This window comes from Salvia splendens, chromosome 19 (genome assembly GCF_004379255.2).
Source record: "Salvia splendens isolate huo1 chromosome 19, SspV2, whole genome shotgun sequence".
Classification (NCBI taxonomy): domain Eukaryota; kingdom Viridiplantae; phylum Streptophyta; class Magnoliopsida; order Lamiales; family Lamiaceae; genus Salvia; species Salvia splendens.
Window position 1 is genome coordinate 8,103,835 of NC_056050.1, and position 17,128 is coordinate 8,120,962.

Sequence of the window (17,128 nt, forward strand, 5' to 3'; positions counted from 1 at the left end):
AGGAAAACATTTTATTTTTAATGGGACAGAGTAGTACTCCCTCCGTCAATTAAAGATGACTCACTTTCCTTTTTAGTTTGTCTCAATCAAGATGACACATTACTAAAAATGTAAACAGCTTTATCTCTATTTTATTCCTTCTCTCTTACTTTACTCTCTCCACTTACTTAACATACAAAATAAAGTTGCATAAATTCCTGTGCCGCCCAAGGAAGGAGTCATCTTCCTTGGGACGAAGGGAGTATTAGTTTTATAGTAATAAAATGAGAATGGGTTAATGGAATGTCGGTTACATTACTAAGAGTAGAAAAGGTAAGTACGGCAAGTATTGGTGGATGGACTAAAAAGAAAACTAGTGACAAGTAATGGCAGATAAAGGAGTATTAGACTCCATATCTGCCCAAAATACTTCTTTTTTCTAGACACCTATGGATCTCAACGCTGAGCCGGAAAGGAGTTCCAGTATGCCAACGTCTACTTTAGGCGTCCCGTTGGCAACAAGACTGCCAAAGCCCATGCCAAAGGGAAGGCGACCGCGTCTGGATCGGCTCCCCGCTTGCACTCGTGGCCTTAGTGCTCGTTGAGTTCGGTGACTTTCGCGAGAGTTACGACTATAGGTTGCTAATTGACGCGACCACCATCCGTGACAATGCCACTAATCCAGACACGCGCCAGAGGTATGAAAAGAGGATCAAGAATTTGAAAAAGAAGTTGGATTTAGATATTAGAGTAGTGTAGGTTTTTAAAATTTAGTAATGTATTTTTTAAAAAAAAATAGTAATGTATTTTTTTTAATTAAGTAATGTAGGTGTTTGTTTAAATTTATTGTGTTTAATATAATATATTTTGTATTTTGGCAAATGAAAACAAAAATAAAAAACAATTAATATTAAAAATTAAATGAAAAATGAGTTTTAATTGATAGGGTAGATATTAGTCCGAACCACTGCAGAAGGAATGGTCGAACTAAGAATTGTTGATGTGACAACCACTAGTCCGAGCCATTGTGGATGTTCTAAGGGCATCCGCAACGCTGGAGCATTGCGGTGCCGATGTCGTGCCGCCGGAACGGTCCCGCCAAGGACCAGCGTTGCAGCCTCCGAACCGTCGCCGATCCGTGCCTATGCCGTGCCGTGGGTCGTTGCCGTGGCACGACCCGTTCCGCCATGCGCCGAGGCGACGTGGCGGCCTCCCATTCGTCGCGTGAAGCCCACTCGCTGCCCCGCGAGTGGGTTTCGTTTTTTGACGCAATAATTAATTTTTTTTTTTAATTCGAATTTAATAAAAAAAAAAAATTTGCAACGGTATTATGACCGTTTTTTTGTATCCGTTTTTTAATTTTTTTTTATTTTTTAAATTTATTTACTCTATAAATACTCCTATTTTTTTATTTTTTATTTATTTTTTGTATCCGTTTTTAGGATTTTAATTGTGTGCTTTTTAATTTTTTTAAGTTTAAGTTGTAACTTTGTTTTAATGTTGTGTGTTTTTTAATAAAGTGTGTGTGTTTTTTATTAAAGTGTGTTTTTTTAATTGAATTGAGTTGGAAATAAAAATAAAAAATGAAATTGAATGAATAGTAATTTAAGGAACGGTTAAGGAACGGAGGGTTGCAGGTTCTGTTCCTTAGTTAAGGAATGAAGTAAAATAGTACAGTGGGGCCCTCAAATAGTAGTTTAAGGAACGGTATAGGAACAGCGTTGTGGATGGCCTAAGCGAATCTTACTAGTCCGAGCCATTGTGAATGCTCTAAGCAAATATTACATTTGCATGCTTTTGATATTGATTCAAATTGTGGAATTGAGAGGAATTGAAATTAGTATAATTTAATTATAAATTCAAAATTTTTGTTATACCAAACATTGTATAAGCAATTCAAAGTTCCAATTTCAATTCCGCAAGTTCAATTCCATGATACCGAACAGAGTTTGAGGGGCAGTTGTGATTGTTGCCAAATGAAACAAAAATAACTATAACAATATCACATGTAAAAAGAGAACTCAAACAAACTCCTAACTCCAATTGATTTTAGAATGAAATCCCATAAATTTATACTCGTGTTATCTAGGTCATCAATGATAGGCTAAATTTAATTGACCCATCAATATATCTAGATTGGAATTGAAAAATAACTGACACAATAATATCTAAGCTTTAAATTTGAACCAATTCTATTGATCGAACCCAAAGAAAATGGAAACCATGAAAGCAACGTGTGTAAATGCTTCACATGATATAGCCTATCATAAAACAAAGTGTGTTGATAATTTATAAATTGTTGATTTTTGATAATATGTGAAATCGTTTCTCAAAATTTTTGAATTCTAATAAATCATTAGTACATTATTCAAGTCAAACAAATTATATGTGGACGAAACAACACTATATATTTGAAGATTAAAAAATTGTTTAAGATACCAACGGGTTGTAGCGCAGTTGGCAACGGAGAGCTGTGATGACCTTGAGGTCACGGGTTCAAACCCCACCACCCGCGGGCTGACTTTCAGCCTTAATCCGCAAGCCCGGTCGAGTAGGATTAATCTGAATCCACCGAAGGTAATCTGAATCCACCGAAGGCAGGTTTGGAACACCTGTGGTCAAACGAAAATAAAAAAAGCATTACCCAACTCTAGGGGATTAAAGTAACAATCAAAACAAGCCCACTACTTGAAGCTTCATGTGCTATTGTTGTGTCTAGCCATTGTATCCTGACAAGGAAAGGTTATACATGATCATAAATCCATGAAATCCTTCAACATGGTATATGCATGAACATCAAGAACCAACGTCGAGGTTGATCACTTCGTGCATTTCTTGGATGTGGCTGCCCTTTGTTTCCTTGATCGTTCTGACCCTTACTTGCTCACAAGATTCTCCCCACCATCCATTGCTGAGATGTTAGTTTCACAAGTCTCTTCGTCAAATTCAGCCACGGCTTGATGAAAGTCAGGTGAAGTAGTGTCTTTGGATTTACTGAGGGCTTCCCCTTTTAATCTGAACGGAGAAATGTCACCATTAAGGGATTGCTATCTGACCTGAAGGCTTCGAAGCTCGTAACGAAAAACTAACCTTTTAGATGATGAGGCAGCATGCTGTTGCTGTTTCTTCAACGTGTCTGCTTTTCTTTTTTTGTTTTCTTTAGTCCTGATTGAGATCATAAAACAGATCAGTTTTTTTTGTTTCCATAAATTTGAAAAGATGGAAAGTTTTATCAGAGTTCAAGGTTTAGGATAATGCTGAGTGGAGAATGCCAATTGGACTCCCCATCTAAGATCAATGCTTAAGGAAGAAAAGATACCCAGACTGATATAGAAAGGTTCCTAAATCTCGACGTTTGGTAGTTAAATATTGCAACACTACGTCAGAATTTCTTATATCTCCTGGCTTAACATTGAACATAGATAAGAAGATTTTTCACACACCACGTACAATAACAATATAGTTTGAGGATGCGGGCATGAAAAGCATTCTAAGGTTAAGAAGTTCATATTAAATTTCTTTTGATTAAACTTACTTGGTAAGCTCTCTGGATGGAGATGAATGACCGGTTACTTGTTTCTGTAACGATTTTGTCAAACTTTTACATCCGCAACACAACAAAAAATTTTAAACATAAGAGGATGAAAAATAATATGACAAGAAATCTTACTTGTGGAGACTGCTCGTCACGAAACAGTTTCCATTTTTCTTTTCTCAGATTCAAGAGCTCTATTTCATCATCATCATACAAAACCTGTAAGAACATAACTAGATGTGTTACAAATAGAAATATAAGTGAGAGCGACAAACAGAGGCATGAGGACGAATGCATGATGTAGCAGCAAGTGTAGTATCCCTACTAAGATAAAGTTTCTGCCCAAGTTGACGTAAGTAGTAGGAAACAAAGGTATTGCCTTTTCCATGGTTTAAACAATCTGAGGCTTTAATGCCTATATGCCCACGAATTTAAAGCTATGAAAAAGTACTAGTAGGATTTAGTGCCTATAACCCACATTAAAAAGTAGTATTGGAGATGGAAGCTTGAGTATGGTACAGACGGCAAATGAAAGAAGGAAGTCTCGTCACCTCATGTTTCTTTGTTTCAGGATCAAAAGCTTTAACAGTGCCTGGATAAAACCTGCATGTTATGAAAGCTAAATGTGAGAAAATCTTGGTATTTTCCAGATGAAGCATATCTAAAATCCAAAACTATGAAGACGTTGGCTGTGTGAACTAAAACTAAAACTTGGTATTTTCTAGGACTGCAGAACCACCACAAAGATGATGCAGAATACCCTGATATTTATTCTGAGGATCTCATCATGATATAACAAACCAGTAAAATGAAAACTAAATCTAACCAGTGATACCAACAGAGCAACCAACTTCTATATTTAGAAAAGTTATTTCATCCTATTAGTCTAGCTTCCTAAGCGAAGCTTCTCTCAATTGGGAAGGAACAACTCTGGTTTCTAAGTCGCATGCAAGACAGCAAGTGTGTGTTGTGGACAGGTAAGACAAAGGGACTTCATTATCTGAGATAGGCAACAGTTCACCTGTTTTTGATGCCTTTCAGGACAATTTTGAACTTAATCACAGTCTTTAAGAAGTGTCTAACTTCCAACATCTTTATTAGACAACGGGCACCACTGTTCATTTCCTAAACAGTTGCAAGTACACGACAAAACTTAGTGACCAACCAGTACCATCCAATAAAATCTGGAGACATAGAGCATATCTAAGAGAACAGTGGTGCTCATTTTTCTTAGTGACCAACCATCCAATTAAATCCAAAAACATGTGTTAATGTTATTACATCATCTTAGTATTTTTAGGGACAATTATGAATAAATTGAAACAACAATTTCAAAACAATCGAAGATAAGATCACTTATTGAACTTTTAGAAGCAAGAAAAGTTATACGAAAGTATGGTATGGTGGTGACTTTTGGGGAATTTTCTACCGCATAAATACTTTTGTTTTTGAGAGGGTCTAAAATAGAAATACTTAGGACACAAGAAATGAGGTTCATTTTAAGGCCAAACCTGAATAACTTAAAATAATGCCCATTTCGTCTGAAGCAAGAACTCAATGAAACCAACTACCAGAAAGATATAGTTTAACATGCCGTACTTACATTTCATCCATTGGCCACCACACTTGTATCCTTAAACTGATTAACTCTTCTCCAAAATCCACACGTGGCTTTCCTGACTTCTTCTGAATGGAAGTGTATTGGAAATATATTAAAAAAAATTATGCATCTCCAAGGATGTTTTAAATTAACACCATATTTTACGATAGAACATGATGGTACCTTATCCTTTTCCAAATTGGCTTTTGCAGGTTTAGACATATGAGATCCCCGCATCTGCATAAATTATTCCAAAACAATTGGACATAGTTGAACGGGAAAAGTTCATCAAACACAAGACAAATAATGACCTATCATGCAGCATCTCTGTGTACATATTCATGGGAAATAATTTAATTTCTCACAAACAGTACCTGAGGTGAAAGCTGATGTTTTTCTTCTTTGCTTGCGTCACCAATTACACCTCCCTTCTTTTCCACCCTCATCTTACTTGATCCAGCAATAACCCTTTTACCAGTCTTCTTTGGTGCATCATGTCCTCTCTCTTTCATTTTCAAGATTTTGCTTTTCAATGTCGATGTAAACTCCAGGTCCTTGTGCTGATTAACCATACTCTTTTTCTTATGAGACTGACCATTTTTTGCAAGACTGGGTTCACTAAAAGAATCTTTCTTTTTTCGCAATGAATTGCTTAACATGCTTGAGTGTCCCCGTTCTGACATCAAAGCTAAGTCTTTTTTCTCCACATTATACCCTGGAGATCCTTCATGGGAATAGCTATCTTCGGTTCCCATAGTATGTTCATCCTCTTTGGGTCTTAACGCGGGACTAGGCTTCCTCCTTCTCTTTCTAAGAGCACCTGTATCTGCGTCCGATAGTATAATCTGATGAGAGTCTTTTACTGCTTCCAACAAATTTTCACTGTCCAACTTAGTTACATTACCATCATCAGTTTGCAGAGAACAAATATCTTTCACAGCCTTGGAAATTCGATCTGTTTGGGATGCCACACCAGCAGCAGGTGATACCTCCTTTGATACCTGATTGACAAATAAAACATCAACAAAATAACAGATGAACTTTTTAATGGAAGAGAAAAAAGGTAAGGTAATTGTTTGGAACTTATAAGTTATAAGCATACAACTCCACAGAGAACATTTATTGGTTAATCTTGAATTTTCCCAGATATCAGATAAGCGCATTTACCTTCAGACAGCAATCATATAGAAGAGTGCCAATACATGACAAGGTATCAGATGATTTAGAGAATGGTACCATAAATAACCACAGAAATAGGGAATTTTTTTGAATTGGCAGTCTTACAGGAACTGTAGATGTTCTTGAGTATGTCATTCAAGAAGTTTATCTTTAGATTCCCTATTCAATTTTCATATTTTTGAAAGCTACTCTTTCTGTTACCCAATTGAGTTCATAATGCCTTCATTCAAAGAACATCCTTCTAATTTACTGTCCAGTTTCCAAACTTATTTGCATAAGTTCCTTAGATATCCCAGACCCAAGCTGATCAGTTTCATGTCATATAGAACATCTGAAGACTGGTTGGGAAATGGAATAGCATTTTTCTGATTACCAATCGTCCTCCAGTTTCTCATGCTAAACAAGTGCCTATAACAAGTTGTTTGCATCACATTCAAGTTTGATGAGGTAATGAATATCTAAAGAGTAAAGACTTGAACAAAATGAGTTTTGACTAGAAGGTAAGATAGCTGTTCTCTTAAGGAATAGAGATTGCAGTATGCGACCAAAAGAAAAGTTGTAGTAGAAGGAAATTTTGAGACTCAGGCATATAAAAGAAAGCAGTTAATCCGTCTTTTACTTCACAAATCTTGCATCTTTCTACCATTCTTCTATTCCTTTCTAGTCTCCAACCAAATAAATGAGAAATTCCATACTAAATCATGGAGTCGTGTAATAAGAATGTAAGGTATCCAGTGTAATAGTATAATATGAAGGAGACATTTTCAAAAACAGTAAAGGACAGCTAAGCGAGCTCTGAAAAATGACTATAGCTTGTCACAGTAAACTGGCCATAAAAGGCAAGCTTAATGATTGAACTTAGGAGAAAAGGCCAAACAAGGATCAATAAATCATCACATTCATCACACATTAACATTTGATCCTCCATCAGCCAATTTGTTTTCCACATATCACTTTTTGTGACTCAAAATAATGATTGTCTGACAAACAAGAGGAGGGTGGCTTTAGTTCAATCAACACAAAACAATGTATGAGAACAGAGTTTTAATTCAGAGTTTATAAGAACAAACCATGTCATTATCATTGTATGTTTCACGGCATATGCACGCAACTATTTCAGCATAATCATCAAATTCCAGACTCATTGCCTTCACTGCTTCTTTGAGATATCGCTGGAGCTTAGTTGCACAGTTTTCAAAGACTTTGTTACCCAATTCCCATGAAATAGGCAAAATATCCTGAAGCACAGGTGCACTTGTTTAGAAAGAAATGGGATAATCATAGCATAAATAGTCGAGGAGGGAATCATTACCCTATTTTTCATTTTGACACTAGCTAGAAGAGGCCTCAGGAGATTAAATGAGATTTCATCACTTTCTTCTATCACCATAGTCATGATCATTTCCATGTATTTGAAGATATCAGAAGAGTTTTTTGACCTTCACCATAATTAGAATCATTATTGATTACCAAAATACGTTTGAAACTAAAACCATGAGAAATAGTATGGACACAGCCTATAAATTCAGTAAGGTCAGAATTAGAAAATTCAAGTTCATGTATAGTAGCAGAGAAACTCCCCCAAAAACTTACCCAATCTTGTTAAGAAAAAGTCGGAACATCTCAACAACCAGCCCATCAGTATCGACATCCAACAGAATCAGGGATGATCTTACTTTTGCAACAGTTTCAACAATATGCAAAGTCCTATAGTAATTGCGGCCAGACTCGCAAGATAATTGCTCAAAAGCAATCATATATAGTTGGAAAATTTCCTGTCACCAGCAAACACAGAATAAGAGTATGGGGTGCTTGTGCAAATAGAAGGATGAGATAAGAGGGTGTGATCCTGAGTATATATTTAGACATGAAATAATTGACTGCATCTTCATACCCTCATTATATCATCTTCGTAAGGGAATTCAGGAGCAGTTATCCTGGTAAGCTCATTACAGCAAGATGCAACTGCAATTTGGACATTGAAATCATCATTGTGCAATACTTCATCAGTAATAAGCGCCTTCATTATCTGAAGAAGTGCTTTGCATGTAGACCTGGGAGGCTGTTGCCAAACCTTGGCTAAAAGAGTCTCTGCTTCCTAAATTACACAGACTATCAGTAACATCGACCTAGCTGGTAAAAGGATGAAAATTTAAAGAAGAGCGAAGGAGAGATAGTGTTGTTAAGGGTGAAAATAAAGTCAATGAAATATGTTGTTTAACAATTATTAACAAATAAACAGGGGAACGAGGGGAGCAATCAACAAAAAAACATTTATTTTTGCCACATGTTTCAAAAGAGCAGTTTGAAATGTAAAACAGGTAGCTCGTTACACATCTACTGAGTTTTCAACTTTTCATGCATGAAAAAAACAGCAAAGGTGGATCACTTAACTAATCAATTACACAAGGGTTGGTATGCAACTGACGTGTCGCATAAAAAAGAATGATCTGATTCAAAGTGAATTCAATAAAGAACATATATCGGAAACAAGTTTGCAAATAATTTATTGATTCACTTATAGCCATGTTAATCAATCAAAAAATGCATCTGTTGCTATGAAGGTCATCATATTTTCTCCCATCCAAGATCAAAAGGAAAATAACCTCCATCCTAATTAGATACTCTAAGTTTCTTGTCTTCAGAGCACCAAACACTCCCAAAAAAAATTCCTCAAAAAACAAAAAGGATTTCAAGAAATGTTGAGTTTCTGAGTAGCTACTAGCTAACCCCACCTTACCTGGGCCCAAAGAAAGGCTATGAAAAGTTAAATTACAGAAATTTCAATTGTCGCATTTGTGAAACTGTTGTAGTTTTTGCAAAGCAAATGTTTTCCAGCATGCATAAGAACATTAAGATAAAGGCCCAGTTCATCCTGCATTTTGTTCTACGAATTGTTGACCCAACTCCTAAAATGTGTCTACCACCAGTTTTAACCAATAGACCAAGAAACTTCATGATTTACAATTAAGTCTGCCCTTTCCAGGTGTATCCTACGACCAGGAACTATAAACTACATCAACAAACAAGTTTTTACCATTGGAAGCACAGCACAATGATCAATCCAATCATAAGACCATAGTTTCAGTCAGTGAAATGATGAAGGGATAAAACACTAAAAGAAACTAAATGAATGAGTTGCCTTGGCAATGTCATAAACAGAAAATTTGAATAGAATAGTTTATTTCGCCCATAGGTATTTCAGTTTTAAGTGATTCAAATTTATTCCAAGATCACTCAAACAAAGGCTTATCAGATTTATGTTAATTCCAGACTTGAACAAATAAAATCAAGGCCTCCAGCTCCAACACTACACAGAACTCAGCACATCTTCAGTCAAGCTGGAGATCAAAGTTGCAAGACAGTGCAGCTGGTTCAGCTTTATCTGTATTAACTTTTATGCAGATTTCGTCTGTACGATTGCTTTAGTCTTAATGAACATGTACTAGGTTACAGCTAGCAACTTAGCGTAAAATCATCTATAGCTTGTATATATTGGGGAATCTAGTAACTTGAAGTTTATGCAATGAAAATTTAGAAAAGTTGAGCATGGAGTACTATTCAATCTTATCCATATTCTAAATTTCATTTCATTTCTTTCAAAAACGAACCGTATGAACAAAAATTTGATTTTTTTTCACTAATAAGCAAATCAAGAGTTGAGAGATTAAACAGGCATTTGCACAAACAGTTTCTCTATCTGAAATAGGAATTTCACCAAACACACGCATAAACCCGCATACATCGAGGAGCATGAGTAGGTCATCAGTTGATGAAGGGCGCCTGAGAAGTTTGTTCCCAATGTCAACCAACTCCGGCTCAATCGTTTTCTGCGACGAATCATCAATACCAGCAGACCCCATTTCCACAATTCCCTGTAATTTGAAACAAATGAGATCATAAATAAGAAATGGAAACTGAAAATTGCCTGTGAAAATGCAGTAAATAAATTCTATTTACCCAAAAAAAGAGGGGTTTGGAGCAAAAGGGGTTTTTTTTCGCAAAATGTGTTGCATGCGGGGTTTTTTCTTCTTTTGTACTAGACAAAAGATATCATTCCTTGTTTGTACTGCATTTTTTTTTGTTCCGGATTTAGGAGAGACGCATGACCCTCATGCGTCTCTTTTTAATGAGACGCATGACTCTCATGCGTCTTTCATAGAGACGCATGAGAGTCATGCGTCTCTCTTTTTTTCCGTTTTATTTTAACGACGCATGAGCGTCATGCGTCTCTATTAAAAACGCATGAGACTCATGCGTCTTTTATTTTTTTTAAATTCCTACGACGACGCATGAGCATCATGCGTCTTATAGAGAGACGCATGAGGCTCATGCGTCTCTAACTTGCTTAAATCTGCAAATCCAGCCAGAATAGGCAGACTACACGAGAGAAAGGGAGGAAGGGAAAAATTGGCGATTTCTTGGCGATTCTCGTCGTATTTCGGTAAGTTTCCTTCAATCTTTCAACATTGCTCCCTTATTTGTTGTTTATATGCATATTATTAGGGTCTCTGATAAATTTATTGTAAACTTACTATATTAGGGTTTATTGAAAAAAATTGTCTTTAATTGTTGTATGTATATTTTTGCAGAAATCATGCAAGTATTCGTGAGTTTATATTGGGGTGGAAGAATATATCAACTTCCTCATGTGGGCATTTGTTATGATCCTCCTCGTGCGAGAGCTTCCATCATATTAGATTCATGTGTTTCATTATCTGAATTAGTTGCAATGATATGTGCTAAGATAAGAATAGATTCCAACCAACACTTCATCGAAATATCTTGGAGGCATTGTTTCTTGGGTACCGGTACGAGTTATGTATGTACTGCGGTTGACAGTGATCAAAGTGTGTTTTATATGTTCAATGCGGCTCTAAATTCTACTCGGCATATTGAATTATTTGTTGAGTATTCGTCTGTTGGAAATGCCTACATCCTACCAATTGTTGATCATGGTGTTGGATCATCTACGAGGTTTGAACCTATGAGCATCGATTGCGGTATGAATGAGCAAACAGATGCTGCAGATTTGGCAGATGTTGGATTGAATACTCAAGAGAATGTACAAGAGCATGCTGATGTTGATGTTGTACGAGGAGACCTTGCAGATCCAGAATTGTCGTCCTCATCGTCTGATGATATTTTAAGTGATGATTCCGGTGCTGACTCTAGTGATGAGGAGGTAGTGTATAAACCCGTCGTACAAGGTGAACAACCACTTCCAGAATATGTTCACACTGGGTTGAAATATTTTCGCAAACTGCCAAGTGGTCCTACTGAGGTACCTGAAGTTGGTAATGAACGCAGTACCATGTACTGGGATGAAGAACACTCATATCGGATTAATGCTGGAACAAAATTTGATAGCAAGCTGCATGTGAAGACTGCTATTACTATGTGGAGTCTGAGGCAACACCGGCAATTTAGGGTGGTTGAGAGTAAATTAAGAATGTGGCATGCTGTGTGCAAATTTCCTAATGGGAGGACAGAAGATGGGACAGCTATTATCAGCGAGACCGACGCTGACAAAGCGAATGAATGTCGGTGGGAAGTTTCTGTTACACACATGGCCCATGATGATATGTGGGAGATTAGGAAGTGGCGGGGACGCCATAGTTGTGAAGGTCATCGTAATGATAGAGGACATGCTAACTTTTCATCACCAATGATTGCTTTGTGTATTCGCCATCAGTTGCTAAAAAATGCAGAGTTTAGTGCCGCCGCCGTAAGAAATTTTGTTCATGACAAATTTCATGTGGTAGTCAGTTATAAGAAGGCATAGTATGCACGGAGAAGGGCTTTAGAGATTGTATTTGGTGGATGGGAGGAGTCATTTAGGGATTTACCAAGCTACATGCTTGAACTGCAGTATAGGAATCCAGGCACCATTGTTGAGTGGAGGCATAACGAGTTGTTGAGCCAGGGCCGTACTAAAGTCTTCTATTACGTGTTCTGGGCACTTGGGCCTGCTATACATGCTTTCCAGGAGTGCCAACCAGTTTTGAAAATAGACGGAACTCACCTCCGAGGAAGATTTAAAGGTAAGCTGCTTGTTGCTTGTGGTGTTGATGCTAACAAGAAATGTCTGCCTATTGCATATGCTATTGTTGATGAAGAAACTGGCGACAGCTGGGAGTGGTTTTTGGATAATGTCAGAATTCATGTGGTGAAGTACGAAAGGGAGGTATGCATCATTTCGGATAGGCACAAAGGAATCCTCAAGGCTATGCGTTCTGATGAATGGAAAAAGCCGCCGATATGTCACCACAAATTTTGTTTGATCCATGTGAGGAAAAATATCTTGTCAAAACTTAAGGGTAAGGGAGGTAAAGCGAAAGGCATGATATGGGCATTGGGTGTCACAACTCAAGTACGCAAGTACGTGAGAAGGCGACGTGCACTACGGGAGGAAAGTCTTATTGCGATACACGAGCTCAACAAAGCCAAAAAAGAGAACTGGTCTCTTTGCTATGATGATGAACTGAGATGGGGGGTGCCCTCAACAAACATGTCAGAGAGCTACAACAACGTACTAAGAGGTGTAAGAGAGTTGTCAATTAGAGCTTTGGTTGATCTGACATTTTTGCGAACAGTTGAATGGTGGGCAGATAGAAAGACTGAAATACAACAAACCAAAGGTCGGTTGACCCCCTGGGCGAGGGACAAACTTGTTGCGAATGATGCGAAGGGGCAAATGCATTACTGTTCAGTAGTCGCCCGAGAATTAGGTCATTACCAAATTCGTAGTCGTCCACGTGTTGAAAATGGAAAGGCAAAGGGCGATAACAAACAAGATGTCGAGTTTATGGATTCAAAGTGCAGTTGTGGGAAATGGCAGATGTGGAGAGTCCCTTGTTCACATGCGTGCACCGTTGCCAGAGATCGAGGTAACTCTATGTTTGAACTCATTGATAAACACAACCACAAAGCTACATGGGAAGCACAGTACTATGGTGTCTCATTTCAAGCACCAAGACACCAAGACTATTGGGCAAATCCTGGATGGAAATTGCGTATCACCCCTGAGCAGTTGCTTCCTCGAAAGCGCGGACCAGGCAGAAGAAGGAGGATTCCTAATCAAATGGATGTCCGCGAGGAAGATGAACCGAGAGCTCCACGCAAGTGTAGGAATTGCGGTGTAGAGGGTCATGACCGAAGAAACTGCACAGTCGGTCGTGTTATGTAGGGGTTATTAACATGTGCAGTGCAGGTATTTTTTTACCTCAATTTTTTTATGTTCATATAATTTTGATGTTTAGTTCTATGAGAAATCATACTCTTTCTGTTGTAACAAGACTTGTGTAGTTGAAGACAGTGTTGGACAAAAAGCATGAAACAAATTTGAAGACTTTGGAATGAATTGAAGATTTGTTCCATTTTGTATTAACTGAATGTTGTAACGTTTGAGAAACTAGGCGGCTATTGCAATTGTTTGCTAATTCACTAGTTTGTTTCAATTAATTGCTATCACAACAGCATGAGGGAATTGATTGATTGTTGGATCAGTAGATGGGTGTATTTCCGCCTGTGTTGTTATTTAAGCAAGTAAAAGACGCATGAGGGACATGCGTCTCTACCTAAGACGCATGACCCTCATGCGTCTCTTTAAACGACGCATGAGGGTCATGCGTCTTAGGTAGAGACGCATCTCCCTCATGCGTCTTTAACTTGTTAAATCGCATAACAGCCAGATCACCCATCTACTGATCCAACAATTAATTCACACAACCAATTGATTTGAGTTTGCAATCCAAATAAATTATAAAAAACACAATGTAGTGATTGAGTTTTCAATCAAAATCACCCAACATATTGCAAGCTCCAACAAATCATCTAATCAAAATAAATTATTCCGGATTACAGTTTCTACTTATACGACGACGGAGTGTATTTAGACGGTCCAGTCCCCTTATTCTTCCTCGTTGACAGTCTCTTGTACACTTTACTCATGAGCTTCCCAACCCCGCCGCGGGATGAACCCTCCATAGAAGGTCGAGGGTCGACATGGATGCTCTGAACCATTTGAAAAATAAACAAGATTAAGCACATCGATCCAATGAAAATAAGAGTGATCGACCAATAAGTTGAAAATAATACCTGTTCCTCCTCGTTTTCCTCCTCTATGTTGCCAGTTTCTTCTTCTCCTGCATCACCCTCTTCGGCAGATTGTACGGGAGGCACGATCTGGTAATTCTGGAAGAATGAATCGACCGACGCTCGGGCTCCACTCCATTGCTGCACGTCTTGACTTTGTGAATATGGGCGACGAGTCCAATCGGGCTCCGGCTGGCTAGGAGAATACTGGGGACGCTCCCACTGTGACTGGGACTCATGCTCCGGGTATGCATACCACTGGGGTGGGTCAGGCTCTTGATACTGCGGCTCTGGTGCGGCATAATCGGGCAACGGCTGGGACATCCTAAACTGCTTTGTGTAGCCGTGTCCCCCAGTCCGAACACCAGGCACTCCACGACGCCGTGGCACTACTTCTGGTTCATAAGGCATGACCACATCCTGATGTTGCGAAGCGGGGTACTCCATGACATCAGCGTTGTTCGTAGATTCGAGGACATTCTTCACAATTTCTCGAATCTGGCGCACTCGTGGGTCCATTTCGTCTTTCGTAGTTAAATGGAAAACCTGCTGAAAACCCTCAACCTAGACAAAAAATGATACACGTATCAATACTAAACAATCTATATCACATGAAAGCATATAGTTTAATATAACAAACTTACAAATAGTCTCATCGAAGCAGCCGACTCGTTCATCCCACCAGTGGCCCGTGTCCCAGGCTGAGTCATGTACGTCACGGTAATCCTGTTATACCACGCCATATACCCCGGGTTCATGGGAATATTCATGGACATCGGTACGGCGTATTCGGCAGCTTGGAACCTCTCGTACCTCATGTCCCACTCCCCAATGTAGAACTGATGCGTGTTTGCCCAGTTGTTGCCCTTCCTGCCACGCCGATCATTTTTGCCCAAATGATCGGCGTTCCTTAGCATCCTATCTACGTAATGCGGTATATCCTGATACCGATTGAACTGTCGGCGCACTTTTCCAGGCTCATGGGCCTCGACATAGGCCCAACATACCAAGTAGGTTTCGCACAAAGAGCATCCATTCACATCATTGCAGTAGTCAGACAGTATGCAATGTGCGTATGGCGTCCAGATAAACTACAAAACAACAATGCAAATGCCAAATTAATTTCATAATAAGTTCATAAATGAAGTCTAAACCGAAAGAATATTCACCTGGCTAGGTCTAATCAGAGATATTTGGTCACGGTAATGCTCAACCGAGTATCTAGGAGCATTTCCTATCTGTGTTGTTCCTTTCCACCTATACATAAAATTGATGTAAGAAAATAACCCAATATGCATTAATAAATAAATACTTAGGTATATACCTGGCGCCACATGGTGTATATGGCTCGTGCACAACTGGTCCTATGAACGCAGGCCTCAATGTGGGCATTCTTTCCCATGCCCATAGCTGCAGAAGGATCATAGGTCCGCCCAACTCTTTTCTCTTATCCATGGAAGCCTCGCACAGATAATGATAAAGGTAGGCCAATGCCGCACTTCCCCAACTAATATTCTTCACCTCTTCCGGATCCCCAAGCCCATTCAACCACATAAATGGCACCTTACAGCCCGTGGTGTCCGGTAGAATGAGACCTCCTAATAAAACTAGGGCATGGATACGTGCCCTTTGGATGTAAACGTACGTAGGTAGGTCATCACCCAGTGGCATCCTAGTCTGGTTGATGAGCGCGGTCATCAGCAAACCGTCTTGCTTTGTCTCTGTGGATGAATCTGGTATCCATCCCAGCAGATCGCGGCACTTGCTGGTCCAATCTGGAAAGTTGTCATGATAGTCACGCCCTGTGAAAACGAGACCATCCGCCCTCAAGCCCCAGATGGCTTGCACATCTTCTAAGGTGATCGTCGTCTCACCGATCGGTAGATGGAATGTGTGTGTCTCCGGCCTCCAACGCTCAATCAACGCCGTGATCAACTCATTGTCGACCTTCATTGGCTTCCCACAATCGATCACGCCTTTGAAACTAAAGACGTCAAGCCAATATCTTACATTCTCATGAATGTCGACGTCCCAAGTCTTACTTTCAGTCCTTCTGACTTTAAATACTTGGGTTGTTCCCTCTTTCATGAGTTTATTTGAAATGTGATTTTTTTGCATATTTAAGACGGACGGGTCTTCGGGTCCATACAATAAATGTCCGATAGAACTTGAAGTCGCCATCTAGTATAAGTACATATTCACAAAACAATAATTACAAACTCACAATGGCATGTACAAATAACATAATATAACAAGAGAACAACGAGTGATAGGGTTGCAAGTGTAATGAGTTAGGTTATTTGTTATAAACCCTAATTTACAACCAAAATCACAACATCATCATCTAAAACATACCAATATTATACAATAGCATGAATTTAGCCACTAAAATCCATTACAATTAATTAAACAACAAAAAAATCAACCAAATTGGAGCTATTTGTTATAAACCCTAATTTACAAATATTAGGGGAAATCTAATCAATCTATTCAAATTAACAACAAATAAGGAAGGAAGGTAGAAGGATTGAATGAAACTTACCGGAACACGAGTGGAAATCGCCTTCTTCGCCGAATCAGAAAGAAAAAATCGCCACCAAGTTTCGCCTCTCTGCGTCGTGAATGAGCTACTGCCTTCGCTGGTGTTTAAATTCGAAGTTAGAGACGCATGAGCCTCATGCGTCTCTCTATAAGACGCATGAGCCTCATGCGTCTCTCTATAAGACGCATGAGGCTCA

At 38.8% G+C, this 17,128-nt stretch overlaps 2 protein-coding genes across 2 annotated transcripts; both read right to left on the reverse strand.

Moving 5' to 3' along the window:
* Positions 1-2,637: 2,637 nt before the first annotated feature.
* Positions 2,638-10,314, reverse strand: LOC121780350. Its single transcript, XM_042177934.1, has 15 exons — positions 10,254-10,314; positions 10,037-10,168; positions 8,188-8,391; positions 7,887-8,068; positions 7,606-7,732; positions 7,364-7,531; positions 6,019-6,115; positions 5,489-5,940; positions 5,298-5,351; positions 5,118-5,200; positions 4,066-4,117; positions 3,650-3,733; positions 3,515-3,558; positions 3,070-3,144; positions 2,638-2,994 (listed from the first exon to the last, which is right to left on the reverse strand). The coding sequence occupies exons 2-15, from the start codon at positions 10,154-10,156 to the stop codon at positions 2,856-2,858; spliced, it is 1,881 nt and encodes a 626-aa protein (XP_042033868.1). The 5' UTR covers positions 10,157-10,168; positions 10,254-10,314; the 3' UTR covers positions 2,638-2,855.
* Positions 10,315-14,162: 3,848 nt separating this feature from the next.
* Positions 14,163-16,385, reverse strand: LOC121778971 (serine/threonine-protein phosphatase 7 long form homolog). The gene is made up of 5 exons (XM_042176340.1): positions 15,715-16,385; positions 15,560-15,647; positions 15,035-15,481; positions 14,394-14,954; positions 14,163-14,309 (listed from the first exon to the last, which is right to left on the reverse strand). Exons 1-5 carry the CDS (start codon positions 16,341-16,343, stop codon positions 14,163-14,165), a joined length of 1,872 nt encoding a protein of 623 aa, XP_042032274.1. The 5' UTR covers positions 16,344-16,385.
* Positions 16,386-17,128: the final 743 nt, after the last annotated feature.

Coding starts and splice junctions, on each gene's coding strand:
- LOC121780350 (XM_042177934.1), bottom strand. CDS start 10,156: ATGGGGTCTGCTGGTATTGATGATTCGTCGCAGAAAACGATTGAGCCG. Junction 7,532..7,605: donor GTGTCAAAATGAAAAATAGG/GTAATGATTCCC, acceptor CCTGTGCTTCAG/GATATTTTGCCTATTTCATG. Junction 4,118..5,117: donor TGGTGGCCAATGGATGAAAT/GTAAGTACGGCA, acceptor CATAACATGCAG/GTTTTATCCAGGCACTGTTA.
- LOC121778971 (XM_042176340.1), bottom strand. CDS start 16,343: ATGAAGGTCGACAATGAGTTGATCACGGCGTTGATTGAGCGTTGGAGG. Junction 15,482..15,559: donor CTCTGATTAGACCTAGCCAG/GTGAATATTCTT, acceptor GTTGTTTTGTAG/TTTATCTGGACGCCATACGC. Junction 14,310..14,393: donor AGGAAAACGAGGAGGAACAG/GTATTATTTTCA, acceptor CAAATGGTTCAG/AGCATCCATGTCGACCCTCG.